A 14642-nucleotide genomic window follows, 5' to 3' on the forward strand; every position below is an offset into this window, starting at 1 on the left:
GCTGTCTTCTTGGAATCTAATTTTTTTTTAAATAAGATTTTAGTATTTCTTTTTTGATCTTCTAGATAAACAGTGCACTGTATTTTATAACCCGTATGGAGATGAAAAACTTGTGAGATTGTGTGAAGGAGATGAATGTAAATGCATGGAAGGTAAACTTTCTTTTTAAGATGTTTTCCCATTCCATTTGGTGGGAGAATGCAGTTTAATGCATTGGACAAAAGCATGCTAATCACATGGAGTACTCCTCATAAGAACACACCTATTGCCCTATAAAAAAGCTTTATTACTTTTTAAAATTTGGAAAAAGATGGATGCAGTTTAACCATGCATGTCTGACTAGATTAAGTTCAGGCAATGAAGGATGTTATTTTGATTTTTAAAGATTCATTGTTCCAGCATGCAATCCCCTAATTCCTATGTTTCTCAATTACAGTAGATTATCCCAGACAAGTAGAAGTTCATGATGTTTTACATGAGGACATATGATGACATTGTCTTAATACTGGCTTTCTTCTCTCTCAATGTAGCTGAGTGTAGTAAGGTACAAGAGAGATTAGATTGGTCAATAACTGCTGATACACGGCGAGAAGCTGCATGCCAGGATGACATTGCATATGGTAATATTTGAATAGGCATTACCTATTTCTCATGCTTTCACTACAATGCTTATTTTTAATTTTTTTTACTACTGCAAAACATTTTACTCCAATTATATCTCTAATGATTAAAATTGATTAGGTTTGACAGTGACATACCGTGTATGAGGGTGACATATTGCAGTAGAGAAGAAAAAGTGCTGCCTATACCCTCTGCTGAGCAAAAGTCACATAACCAGGATCAGTGCACCAATGAGGCTGAGTTGGAGTTCTGCTAATAAGCATTTTGTTTCTCTTTCTTGGCACCATTCTAACATGACCGTGTGGCTTTGGGATCAGAGGAAGCTATGTGCAACCAGATTAGAGCATGGGCAGAGCTTGTTAACATTTCTTAGCCATATACTGTATAGCTGTGACCATAGTTTTTCCCAGCAATTAGTATTGTAAAGGGACATTATATTCTCCACCTGAGCGTCTGTAGGGCATTTAGTTAGAAGTATTGCAGACAAAAACAATTCAAAATAACAGAAAATAAATCTTTTTTTTTTCCAGTTTATAAAGTGAACATCTTATCTCGCAGTGAAGAAGGTTATTTTGTTAAATATTCTGCAGTTCTTTTAGATCTCTATAAAAGAGGTGAGTATCCTAACTTTAATCCATGTAATTATTTCATTTACAGTAAGAGACGTCAGGTTGAGAACACTGAAGCAGCTGACAAAAATCAGCAGTCAAACCCGGTCATTTCATGCAAGTGGAAAACCTTAGTACATTGGAGAATTCCTTTGGGAAGTGGTCTAAAAAAAGGCAGTCCTTGTTTAGTGTTTTTCAACAGTTTTTTTGGTGTGATAGCTTTTGTTAACAAAACTAACCTGTAATTAGTTAAATAGCTGTTTTGGGACAAAACAAAGTGAACATATTCCATAATTAATTATTTCAATCATGAATTGTTGCTTAAATCTGTCACATCCATTCCCCAGAAGACCCTCCCTTACTCTATGTACAGTGATTGAAGTGGGAGGGTATGCAGAGGTATGCCTTGCCTTCACTCTTCTCAGATTTTTGTAGGTTGGACATATCTGCCCAATGAGAAAGGACTTCATTTGGAATGCTCTTGGGCACTCAGCGTCTTTCCTCTGGGAAAGGTAGCTGCTGACAGGTTATGCAGAACCAAAGCTGATATTCACCCATTTTTCCTCTGAATTTGATCATTTCATATGCCTTTATGATTATTTGGTGTGTATGAGGCTTATTTGCCATTCAGATTTCATTTAAAAATTCTTGAACACTGATTTCAGACAGCTGGAAACGTATGTTTTATCTCATCAAATTTTCCTATAGTTTCACTAGTAGCAAATGGATCACTTGGCTCTACTTTACTGTAGAACATGTTAATTGTTTATGTATAGTATATATGAATGACTGGAAACTCTCCTTGTGGAATTTTCCAATTCTTTGACGTTCTACTTTATTCTACTGCAGGGAAGACTTTTGCTCAAAAAAATAATGAAATAACCTTTGTTAAAAAGAAGACCTGTGCTGATGTTGAATTGAGCCCTGGAATGCAGTATCTGATCATGGGAAAAGAAGCCTTAAAGATAAACGTTGGTTATAATTTCAAGTAAGCAGATTATCATCAGAATATACTGAGTTTTAATCCTTATTTTAAAATGTGCTAATTCAAATATAATATGTCATGGATTGATTAATTTAGTTTGACCAGGATTTGTGTTATCCAATGTGAATTTTCAGCTGTGTAGATTTTAAACAGGATGATGAACACAAAGCAATCTATTTCCTACTGTAATTCTTTTTCTGTTTGGTGTTTTCCTCCCCACATCTTATCAGCAAATGAGCATTTTCTGTTGTCTCTTTAGATTCCAGTACCCTTTGGACTCTAGCACTTGGATTGAATGGTGGCCTTCAAATACAGCCTGTACATTTTGTCAAGAGTTTTTAAATACAGTGGAAGATTTTGCTGAAGATCTTATCATCAATGGCTGTTGATTTAGTTAGAAAATTTTTAAATTAAAAGTACAGATCAAATCTCATTTGGTCGTGGTGGGGAACTCAACTCTTTAGTAATTCTGTCCAGAATTTAACATTCATGGCTAGTTCATCTTGGAAATTGCTCTTTGCTTGTATTTTGTAGCCACCTTTTTATAAAACAAGAATGTTCAAATTATGATTTTTAAGCTCGGATAGGAGAATAGTGCAGAATACTGCAAAGACATTTGAAGTCAGATGATATGAAATGACTGTAAAAACAAACATGGGCGGTACAGTATTGTGCGAGAATAACACTTAGAAGCATTGAAATACAATATCCTATTAAAATATAACCCTTCCTTCAACAGCAAAAAGAAAAATTGTTTATCAAATAATTTTGTTACAACTTGAATTGCTAGACAAATCGATTACAAATGTGAATATGTTTTACATTTGGAATGAAACAGTATTTCTGGCTGCTTTATTTGCTTAGGTTTTACAGCAAAAGTTAACCACAATAGCATCCAAGTATTTAGGATGAGGCCTGTCCAGCCCCAGTTCCCTCATAATGAATATTTTATAAGTTTAGTTTCCAGCTACAGTACTGAACTGTGGAAGACAAGTCATAAAGCCATTTAGATTATGTCAAGAGCCATACTAAAGCCAGGTAGTCCTTACCCCTTTGTGCTTTTTCAGCTCCCATAGTTCCTTATACCTTGGAACTGCAGATGACAGAATCTTGCTCTTTATTGAAGCCAGTATCCAGGCATTTATCTTAACGTGTTGAGTGACACTTTTCATTCAAAAGGTGGTTGAAGTAGCAGATTTTTAAATTAAATAATCCTACAGCTTTAGTAAGTTAATGAATTTTAGTTTCTTCCAGTTTGTATACAGGCAAAATATGAAGAATCACTTCATCAGCCACTGAAAGGTAACCGTCTGTTGTCTGAAGCGCAAAGATTTGTTTTAACAGTGTGCTGAAACACTACAAGGCATCTCAAAAGTCTCCTTCTACCCCCCAAAAGTTGAAACAAAATATTTCAGAAATGTACAATTCATATTCTAAAGGTGGAAACTGTTAGCAGCAACTTAACACTTCACTTTTTAAAAGTAAACAAATGGAATTTATGATGTTGGGAAAAAAAAAAAAAAAAAACGAGGAGACCTTAAGTATATCTGGCTGCATTTCAGTTATGAAGTGATTCTTGTCAGCATTGAAGATACTGTAATTTGGAAAGCATTTGGCAGGGAAAGTTTTCCATATAGGTAAAAGAGTTAATAAGAAGCTTTTTAAAACCCTATTTGAGTGTGCGACAGAAAGCTTGCCTTAGAAATTTATTGATTCTGCACATCCAGTTATTATTTATTTGTGAAGAGTCAGAATTGTATTCAGAGGAATTCTGGGTGTGCTGCAAAAACAAATCTATTTTTCATGGTGACCTTGATATTCTACAAATCATAAACTTGTACAATATTCGTCTGAAACTTAGGAAGAAATATAGGAAGATCTTAAGGCGTATCTTAGTTTAATTCAGAATGTTTAGCCAAGGCTGTTAGCCAAGTTGTGTGTATTAACACAAATCGGGCAGTCTACAACCTTGTCTTTCTTGCTTATGTTAGCTAGCAGAAAATAGATTTTTATGCTTATATATGTCACTTTCAAATCAGGTCTGGGATGCTAAGAAAATAAATATATTCCTGCTTTATAAGAGGTATATTTTCATTAATAGCAGTCTTAAAAATATAGCAGTAATTGTGCACTTTGCATGCTCACAAGGATGTAATGGCCGATGATGTATTTCTCTGCAAAACCTGTCAAGAAATTCGATCTTTTTTTGATTGTTAGATTTCAAAAATAGAGATTATCCCCTCTTGCAGCTGATACAATCATTATTATGAGAAAATCCCTTTAAAATAATGTAAACATTATTAGTCTAAGGATTAAAATAAGGTAATGTTAAACAAAGGCAAAGAAAGAAAACAGTCATGCTATTATAGTGAAGAAACAAGCATGTGATAGAGGGGAATCCCACTTTGAGAGATATTAAATTTAGTGTTTCCCCTCACAGACAACGTGCAAAGAATTTCAATCGTTAACCACTTCGGTAAGTTCTCTATCTGTTAATTATTATTTACATGAAATATTTTGAAAAATTTAAATCCTTTTGATGTTTTTGCATTTGGTGTTTCTTCTGACAGATAATGTTGGTATCTCTTCTATCTATGTAGAGAGAAAAAAGACTTTTAAAACTGGTAATATGTTTCTCACTGCTTGTATTTAAAAAAGACCGTGTTTTGGATATTAGCACTGTAGTCCAGCTAAAAATAGTTTACACAATTGTAATCATAAAATATACGACAATAACATAGCTTAAATCACAACAATATTCAGGACTCGTGTAGTGTTACGTTTTGTTCATATTCTTAATAGAATAGACGAGGTTGGTTTAAAGAATGCCCATATGTGTCTGTGGCATTGAATTTTGTATAAAAGATTCCTTTCCAGAGAGATAGTGCTGTTTATTCTTAAATTTTAAAATATATTTCTTTATTTTTGAAGATCCTTTTGTCAGGAGAAATGACTCTCCTTTTTATTTGGGCATCAGTATTAGTCATAGGATTTGAGTCCTAGTCTGCCACTGTGACAGAAACAGTAGAGGGAGCACATGAACATTGTTTTCATATAGGTCCTATAAAAATAAGAATTTGTACTTCAACAAAAAATTTTTTCAAAGACATTTTAAAATGTTCAGCTGCTGAATATGCTGTACTCATTTCGTAGTGGATGAAAAAAAAATTATTTTAGGGTACAGTGCCACAATTTCACTTCTACTGGTAAAATTTTTTTCTCCATCCCACCCAAATTCCTTTTTAGTCAATAAAATTCACCCATAAGACAGGAAACCCCCCCCTAAGCACTGAACTTCTTGAACAAATGATAGATTTACCAGAGATGATATCATATTCAGAACTATGTGATAAAGTAGTAAGTGGGTGCACGTCTGTCACTTGCGTAGGGTATAGGATGCAAAGTCTCTTCTGATCAGTCCAGAGTTATGAGCATAAGAGTGGCCACAAATAGTGACACAGCTATTAGGTCAGGATGCAGCACTTGATTTAAGGATTGTATAATTACCCCATTCCTACCCACTGAGAAATGCGGCCTTTGAGAACTGTGAATGGGAAATGTGCTTCAGTGCTGCTTCCTGCTTTTTGCAGAGATAATGTAATCTAAATGCAGTTTAAAACCACAAAAATCAGGAAATTCAGAGTTCAGCCTGAGAAAGTCCTCCTTTTCTTGAATGAACCTAGAAATTTTTTGTACCATGTACCTGGTTGCAGATACTGAGTAGGACTAAAGCTACAAGTTAAAATGCATTATATCAAATAGAAGACTTTTCATTTTAGAATTTCCTAAGCTTAATGATTTTTAGCATAGACACTAGATGATATTTCAACAGACTAAGTTACCATGGAATTTAATTTTATATAGTCAACTCACTTCTAAATCTTACCACTGTGTACATTGTGCTGGTAACAGCAATGTGAGTTTCTCAAACATGTTAGTCATGCGGTAAAAGAAACTAATCTAGAAACACAGATAGGAATGCCTAATGTAATCCCTTTGTGCAAAGAGTTATTGGTAGCAAAATATGTGCAGAAGCAGGCCAGAGAAACATGTAAATTGATATAACCTGTATTCAATAAATCTAGGACCAGAAATTAGGGAAATGAAAAACAATAAAACAAAATCTAAAGCTGTAGAAAGGTCACTTGTTTTTAAACCCAGAAGAGCCACGTCATAGTAGCCTTCAGTTTGTAATGCTGTCATTTCACTGTTACTACTACTTCATCCTGCATCTTCTGTCTGGCAGTCTCTTTCTCCTGTAAATCTGTAATACTGGGGAATTTACACAGGACAAGAATTCCAAGGCAGCTTCCCTGGGACTGTATTTTTGGGGGCAACATACAGAAAGATGCGTATTAGAGAATGTCAATTACTGCGTTTTTCTTCTTGTCCTTGAATTTGGTTCATGTTTGCACAACTTTGATTTGTGTGGTTTGGGAATGAAGGAGTCCTTGTTATTTTCCAGCCTTCCTCTCATTGGTTCGCACTCTTACCACAGTCCTCAATTTTTTCATCTGTACTTAAGTATGCCATTGGTGTATGTTGATTGACTGGCAGTTTATGTTAGTGCATTTTCAATGCTAAAGGAACTGCCTGCCCTGCTGATGTATTTTTCTTCTCCTTTTTTTTTTTCAGGATTATCTCTGAGTTTGCAGTTTAGCTGCAAGTCTGAAAGCAGACAATAATGATGGCTTTAGACTGAACTGATCAGTTTATCTTCATAAGAGAACATACTACAGCACCTCTGTGCTTGGATGATCTGGTGTCAAGTATCAATTTAGGAGCCATGAGTAGCTCACATGCTTCTGAAGAAGCTCGGGAAAAGCATATGAATAATGCTTCTTCCATATATATTTGTCCCCTGTGTAAAATGTCTCTGCAAAATCCAGCACAGGTGCCATGTGGGCACAGTTACTGCATGTCCTGTGTTGTCTGGTTATTAAGGTAATCCTATGATACAAAACAGTGATATTAGATACTCTCAATATTGATCAGTTTCTGTTCTTGCAAACAAAACTGAACTGTGCCTAGATGTGATGTCTACACGATATTTGCAAAACCAGCTTTGCTGAAGTGGCTCTAACTTTATGGCTAGCGGCTATTCTGCATTGCAGTAGTCATCTTGTCCTCAGTCCCGTGGAGGAGCCAAAGATCAAAAAGATGTGAAGAGAGTCTTGCTTTTCCGCTAGTACAGATGATCTTTATATGCTGGTATTTAATTGATTTTTTTAGGTTTTGTAAATAAATGCGGCTAATTCATACGCTGTCTATGAAAGAAAGGATTTTATTCCCCGTATTTTCCTTTTGTATCCTTTTTTTGAATTCCTGCAGGTATTCCATTGCTTTTTCATGACACTAACTGATGCTATTTTTATGCTTTACTTTCTTGTAAAAAAAAACAAAACAAAACAAATAACATGCACCATTCCTTATTTGTGTTTTAAGGCATAGTAGACTAAATCAATGTCTACTGTAACTTAGATTTATAACAAATGTTGCTTTGGCACTTGATGACTGAATTCAACCGTTAAAAAGTTTGCCTTGCCTCCAGGAAAGTGGTAGATGAAGGGCCAAATTTCCTTCTCACAGCTGCTGGCACAAATCTACTTAGTTCTCAGTAAAACTGAGTAGCGAGTTTGGTCCAAAGTACAAAGTTGCACACGTTTTTATTTTTATTGACTGGTTGCCCAAGAGCAGTGCATCCAGGAGCTTTAAAATAACTATTTCCTCTCTCTGTCAGGAATATCCTCGATCCAGAGTGTTTAATATGTGGAAAGAAGATAGTCACAGATGATGCAATATTTAATTTTGGCTCTGTGAGTAATTTTCTTTTTAATCCTCCAAACTTTTCAAAGAAGCATGAGAAGATAACACTGTATCCAGTAATAACTGGATAGGATCTCAAATTGCAGTGAGAAGTCCATTTAAACACTTGATGAGGTTGTGTAGGCAGTCTACCTCTAAATATTTCTTTCCCTCTTCTGAACTACGCTATATTGTTACATGAGAGTTGCTGTGCATTACCAGACTTAATTTTCTCCTCAAAGTGATACAACTTCTCATAAACACTTCCTCCTGTTTCTCACATCTGATTGTGAACTTGGACATACTGACTCAGCTGTCTCTGCTAACATGGAGCCTGAGCATTGGTTTGAAGTGCAATGATGTCATTGTATGAAAAAGATGAAATTATATTCAAATGTCGTTATAGCCATGGGTCACACTACTAAGATATCAGTTACAACAATTCCTATTCTTGTTGTATGGAGTAGCTAAGATGGGCTTTAAGAGTGGTGAGACAAAATTCACCATTCCAGCAGATTCTTTATAAATGTATCTATGCATATATATATTATTATTGAAACAGTCCTGCAGGCATGTAAGTAATAATTATTAGGAATTATGCATTTATATAAATGTGGTACATTGCACAGGCAAGTCAGTTAGACCCCGTATAATAAATATTAAGACCTTTTGACAAAGTTAACTTATAAAGCAAAGTTGAAATCTCCTATGATCAAAAATTAAGGGGGAGGCAATCACATCCAGGACTCTGCAACAGACTTTTCTTCTGAAGTTGAGAAAGTTGATTTAAAATCTCATTGTCTGTTTCCAGTTTTGTGAAATATTTTCCTATTTCACAGTCTGTAAAGTGGATGAGGAATCTAATCTTTGGGATTGTCCCCCACAGCGAAGGCAGTATGATGGTTTCATTAACATTAACTTGAGATAATTACATAAATTCTTAAGAAAGTATAAATAATCCTTTTTTAAAAAACTTGAGAAGATTCACTTTATTTTACGTATATAAGCGTGTCATATTATAATGCAAAAATACTGAAAATATTTTTGCTGTACCAAGTTGAAATGCTAGTGATTGATGACTATTTATGCCATATTATGTAGGAAAAACTAAATTAAATTTCATTAATGAAGTTGTCCTGGAGCCAAAAGGCAAGTTACTTACATTTCTTATCCTATTGAAACCTTTTATTCAAGCTCAGCCTGTAATACCGTCAGTATTCCTTTGCTCTTGCTGGTGTTTACCAGATTTGTATTAATCTGTTTGCCAATTTTGTATTCATATTGTCTGTTAGATAAAACCAGATGAAATCAAGAGCAAGGAAGTTGAAAGACTTGCAACCAAGGGTATGAACAAGAATTTTCTTCAGTCTGGACAATCAAATCCTTATAAGGTAAGTGATAGTTAAAATCAAGAAAGACAGTGTAAGAAATAATACTTAGCACCTATTGAGAATGAGGAGTGAATGTCCAAGGCAAAAACTTTGTTATTGCCATATCCCTTAGTTAATATGTTTATACAACAAGGGCAATTCTGCCATGCATGGGAGAATTTCGTAAGACTAGTGAAAAGAAATATCCCACGAGGCTGTTATTTCTACTGTAAATTTAGATGTTCAAAGATTTTCTGTATCTTCTCTGGCTGACACTCTAGAATACCCTGAACATCCTGTATGTTGAATATCATACTGCTACACAGTGCAGTACTGCATAAAAGAACAGTGTTCTGTCTCTCTCTCTCTCTCTCTCTCCTACACAACAGGGATGGATTTTTTTTTTTTTTTTTTTTGCAGGAGTGGCATCTGACCTGAAAAAAAAAACTTAAAATATTCCAAAGTTGGAGGAGATGTTTTTTTATTAACATCTATAGATCTCAGATAGCTTTACAAAGACCAAAAAAGAATTATTAGTGTTGTGATGTGCATAATACTTGGAAATATGAAACCAGAGCAAAGAAAATCCTAAAAAGAGCTTATTCATAGTGGATGCATTTTATGGACCCGAAGCAGTGAATTGCAGAGGAGCAAACTGTAGTACCAAGCAGTTAAATGACTTTTGCAAGGCCACAGACAAGGTCAGTTGCAGAACTGGAAAATTAACTGAAGTACCTTGGCGTTCAGTGTGAATTTCTCAGACCACAGTGATTCCGTAGAGAAAAAAAAGAGAAAACAAAGAAGATGGCTACATAAGCAAAGCAAATATGTTCTGCTATTTCCTCTCTGTTTCAAAGAGGCTCAAATAAATGTCAAGTAATATTTTAAGAACAGGCACCAAAATACATTTTCCTACTAACTGCAAATGGAAAAACAAAAAAAACCTGAAAGAATGTTGATTTTATCAAGCAGCCTTAAAATAGATAAAATCATAATGACAGATACAGTCTTAGAGTTGTATGAAACTGGAACCTTGGTTCCTGTTGGCTTATTCAGAAGTGTCATTTTTGAAATGAAAATTGCACTTTAAATGACATAGGAACACAACTCACTTTTACCTGTGACTTCTGAAATTTAAGTCCAATTGCTTTTTGGTGAGACTGGCTGCAAAGAATCTGTATTGCTCCTGAAGACCTATGAACATAATTTGAAAATTTATATAAAAATGATGCAAAGTGTATCAAATTGTCAATCACTAATCTAAAAAAAAATCTTGACTCTTATTTGTTCTGTCTCTGTTTCTATTCAGAATTCTCTATCCAGTAATCGCTGAGACCTTTAAAATATTTAAAATATATGTATTTTATACATATATTTTTTTACATGTATTTAGATGTGTGTGGTGTGGACACGTGTGTATATGTATATACACAGCAGTGTAGGAAGATTTACCTTCCAAATGTGGCGTAGCATGACTTTCACATCAAAACCACATGGGGGAAAGGTATACCCATGTCTTCATCCATTTGACACGTGAAAATTATGCTGGCAGATTTCCACAGGTTCTAGGCAGTAAGACAGGAGAATACAGTTGAACAGCGTGGGATTGATTTTAGAATCTACTGCCACGTTAACCTTAGTGACTTGTAGTCAGCGCATTCTGAGGTGCTCAGCAATTCACAGGACTTCCCACAGAAAATGGAAATTCTTGGAAAAATCACTGTGTGGATGACTCATATGTATTATGAAATGGAAATTATTTCAAAACACATTCTGTATTTATGTACTTACTGGGCACTCTGGACATCAGAAAGCCCCTTTTATATCTGAGTTGCACATAGTGTTTTTCTATTCCTTGGCTGTTTATGTACAGGTCTCCAAATGTTCCAGGCTTTGAATCACAGGCTAGTAGCTTTAGTAGTTCCAAAGAAGTGCACATTTGACTGCTACATGTTTGTCTTCTATCCAAGGGCCAGCCTCTGTATATGGGATTACTGCTCTGCTTACATATTAATGCACTTGCCCAGAGAGCTTTATGCTTTAGTCAAAATTTATTCTCACTTCCCTAGAATAGAGATGACTGGCCTTGAGTCTGTTGATTCTGGCAAGAAGCCAAGGACCATGCGTAAACAGGATTTTTCTAAAACTCATTTATTGCCATAATAGCACATTATAGTCAAGCTAGCCTCCAAAGTGAACTTCAGAGTTGGTTCTACTGATGTGTACAGATCATCTCTGAATGCAGGGCCCACTGAAGTCAATGAAAAGAGCTTAGCCATTATATTCATAATCCTTATTTATATATTTCCCAGATCAGCCTCTGAGTAAGAAAATTCACCACTTGCCGTTCTAACTTGATTCTCCTTGAATACTCCTGGCAGATATGTAAGACCTGAATTGGTTGAATTCCTGAGCTAACAGCAAATTGAAAGGTTAATACTCTATGTAAGCCTCTTAGTTCTTTTTTTACAGCTCTTTACGAGTTTCCATTTATATTTTATTGATCTTTTAGATAGGTAAGTGTCACAAAATGAACAGATTTGCCTCTTCCTTCATTGCAACCAGAAATTCATCTAATTGATCCAACCTAATAAGTAACTTGAATAGACCAGATTCCACCATATCATGCAGAGTGACACGTGAAACTCGCACTTTTATGGTCTAGTCAGGAAAGCTGCTGTGCTGCTTCTAACTACTGTGACTAATTCAGGAATGGAAGCCAGACATTCTCCCACTCTCTGGCCTTTACTTTTCTAGCAGTACAGAAGTGATTTGTTTATATAATCTTTCTGGATATGCCACAAGCTCTAAGCAGTCTTAGCTTACCAGTGCTGTGTCAAAACTTTTTTTGAATTTGGAATATCCTCTAGTATTAGAAGAAGAAGAATTAACTTGTGGCAGGTTAATGTTCTGGCTTTTTAATACTTCAATATCTTTAAATGACTGTCATTCTTTCCTGGCTGACCTTAAAACATATCATATTGAACAACAGATGAAAGAGAAAATTGCCTATTAGAGAAGCAAGTCCAAGTTACCACATCCTTTTTTTTTTTTTTTTTTTTTTTAAACACTCAGAGTTTGAAATCATCTGAAAAAGGAAGAATGTTCACTTCATCCTGCTGAAGTGTTTCTTCAAGGTATTTGGGCAACGAAAAGCCAGGATATCACATGGAAATTATTTTCTATCTTTGTATGACAATGAAAATGTTCGATATAGGCACAGCCTGTCTTCTGAGTCCATGGCTGAGACCCTGCATTGCGTGGAGAAATATAAATCCTCGAATCTAATCCTAAGGAAGATTTCATACAAGTTCAAAAATGTCTTTTCATAAGTAGTCTCAAACTGCCTTTTTCACATCCCTGCCAATATATTAACTTATAGTATAGGTGTAGAAATGAGGAGAAGAGATGAGTGAACACAGACTAAACTCATTTTTTAGTTCAACTGAATATTATTTTGTAATTTAAAAATCACTCTTTTTTGAGGGCTGCCAGTTTGGTGTTCATCCATCATGACCGTACCTACAGAGGCTTATTTACAGTCTATGTAAATGTTAATGTTTATGTATGTCTCCTAGCAAAATGTGTTCTTAATCTCCTGCTGAATTCTTACATCAGAACACACTGAAATTTGGCATGGACTTCAGTTATTTTCCAGTAAGAAACCACCTTATAGGAGTTACATATGCTTCCAATTTTTAAGATATTTAATAATGTTTTCACCTCTAATTAGGAGAAATATCTGGTTTTGGCTCTTTCACTCTCCTGGGAACTAACAGTTTGGTTTTGCCAGTTGCTGGGTCATTACAAAATTCCATTCCTCATGTTAAATTTTGCTTTTCAAGTTCTGAATGAACTTGGAATTTGGATACATGTTTAAGCAGCAACTTATTTCCTGGAAAATACTAAACTGAGTTAAACTATAACTGTCATAAAAAGAACATTCAAGTTTAGAGAACAATAGCAGGGAAATCTTACGTAAAGGCTGCTATATTCAGCCCTCTCTTTTCTGTTCCAGTCAATATTACTTACACACAGGTGGTTATTTGTAAAAGTTATATTTACCCATGTTTATAGCCAGAAGTGGTGAAATGCGGATTATCCCTAGGTTGCTGTGGTTCAGACTATATTTCCTTTATTTATTTGCTTCTCAACAACTACAGTGCCAATTTATTTTGTAACTTAAGCAAACAAACTACATTTGATGCACTTTGAATCAGCTGAGATATTAAACCACAAAAGTTGGGGTTTACAATGGAAAATCGATTCTTTCTTAATGACAGCAGCCCCATTGCCACCCATAGAAAGTACTCCAAAAGAAACAGAAAGAGACTAGGAGTCTGGATTTAGTACACTGTAAGCTGGTTTCAGAGAGTCCTGTCATGGACTTGCATTGTCTAAATTGGCTTTACAACAGTAACCTCAACAGTGCATTCTTTCCACCAGCTATTATATGTTCTCGGCAGCTTATACTGTGAAGTCGTGGAGCACATCCTCAGCTAATGCAAATCAGTGTTGTTACGATTACTTTAGAGGAGCTATACTTTTTATACTTGATATCTGGATCTGTAGATATAATATTTTTCTTACTAATTCACAAAAAACAAATGTGGAAATCTCTTTTAAAAGAGAAAATGTTTATATAAACATCTCGCACATCCACGCACTAAAGGAGATTCACGTTTCACTATGCCAATTTATACCTACTGAAATGTGGTTTACAATATATAGACATACAAACTAGTGTTGGTGACAGACTGGGCATAAACTGCCGCAGAGTCTGAAGGCTTGCTCTAGCCACATGCTTACATGGTTTGCCTGTGCCAGAGTGTGATTAGTCAGTTTTCCTGATTATTTATGAAAAGCAATGTGCCATAAAGATGTCATTTTCTTTGCCCAGATCAAAAGATTTCCACAGAAGTCCACTGCTGTGAGGTCTTGGTGGGTCCTAGAGAATATTCAGCCCCAGGCTCTGACAGCTAGATTGAAGTTGTATTAATTTCCACCATTAGGGTAGTTTCAAAAGTTTAGTCACCTGGCTTGGCAATATTAGATGATGTTTTGTCAATTGGGATATGTTAGAATACATGTACTGAGTACCTGTTTTAAATAATGTTTGTAGTTGCTTTCAGTGCAAATGGGAGTGACCTCTGAAGATACAGTTATAAAGCAGAACTGGAAGCCAAGAGGTCCATTCTGGCCCTAATCTTCACTAAACTTTCACCACACATCCTTTATGTCATGTTCTGCAAC

General features: G+C 35.3%; 2 protein-coding genes across 9 annotated transcripts in view; both read left to right on the forward strand.

The window, feature by feature from the left end:
- Positions 1–4294, forward strand: part of C5 (complement C5) — a 30859-nt gene extending 26565 nt beyond the window's left edge. For all 3 annotated transcript variants that reach the window (XM_009681046.2, XM_009681049.2, XM_009681051.2), the window contains 5 exons: positions 66–152; positions 531–620; positions 1152–1235; positions 2079–2217; positions 2474–4294. In XM_009681046.2, the coding sequence (XP_009679341.2) occupies positions 66–152; positions 531–620; positions 1152–1235; positions 2079–2217; positions 2474–2603 (530 nt within the window). In that variant the 3' untranslated portion in view covers positions 2604–4294. The remainder of the gene's footprint in view (positions 1–65; positions 153–530; positions 621–1151; positions 1236–2078; positions 2218–2473) is intronic.
- Positions 4295–4613: 319 nt separating this feature from the next.
- TRAF1 (TNF receptor associated factor 1) overlaps positions 4614–14642 on the forward strand; it is a 37650-nt gene continuing 27621 nt past the window's right edge. For 2 of the 6 annotated variants that reach the window (XM_068915294.1, XM_068915295.1), the window contains exons 1-3: positions 6856–7158; positions 7955–8030; positions 9312–9410. In XM_068915294.1, coding sequence (XP_068771395.1) covers positions 7001–7158; positions 7955–8030; positions 9312–9410 — 333 coding nt within the window. In that variant the 5' untranslated portion in view covers positions 6856–7000. Of the gene's footprint in view, positions 4691–6855; positions 7159–7954; positions 8031–9311; positions 9411–9953; positions 10091–14642 lie in introns of those variants that run through there. The other 4 variants (XM_068915296.1, XM_068915297.1, XM_068915298.1 and 1 more) reach the window with 4 other exon arrangements.

This window comes from Struthio camelus, chromosome 20 (assembly GCF_040807025.1).
Source record: "Struthio camelus isolate bStrCam1 chromosome 20, bStrCam1.hap1, whole genome shotgun sequence".
NCBI classification, from domain to species: Eukaryota; Metazoa; Chordata; class Aves; order Struthioniformes; family Struthionidae; genus Struthio; species Struthio camelus.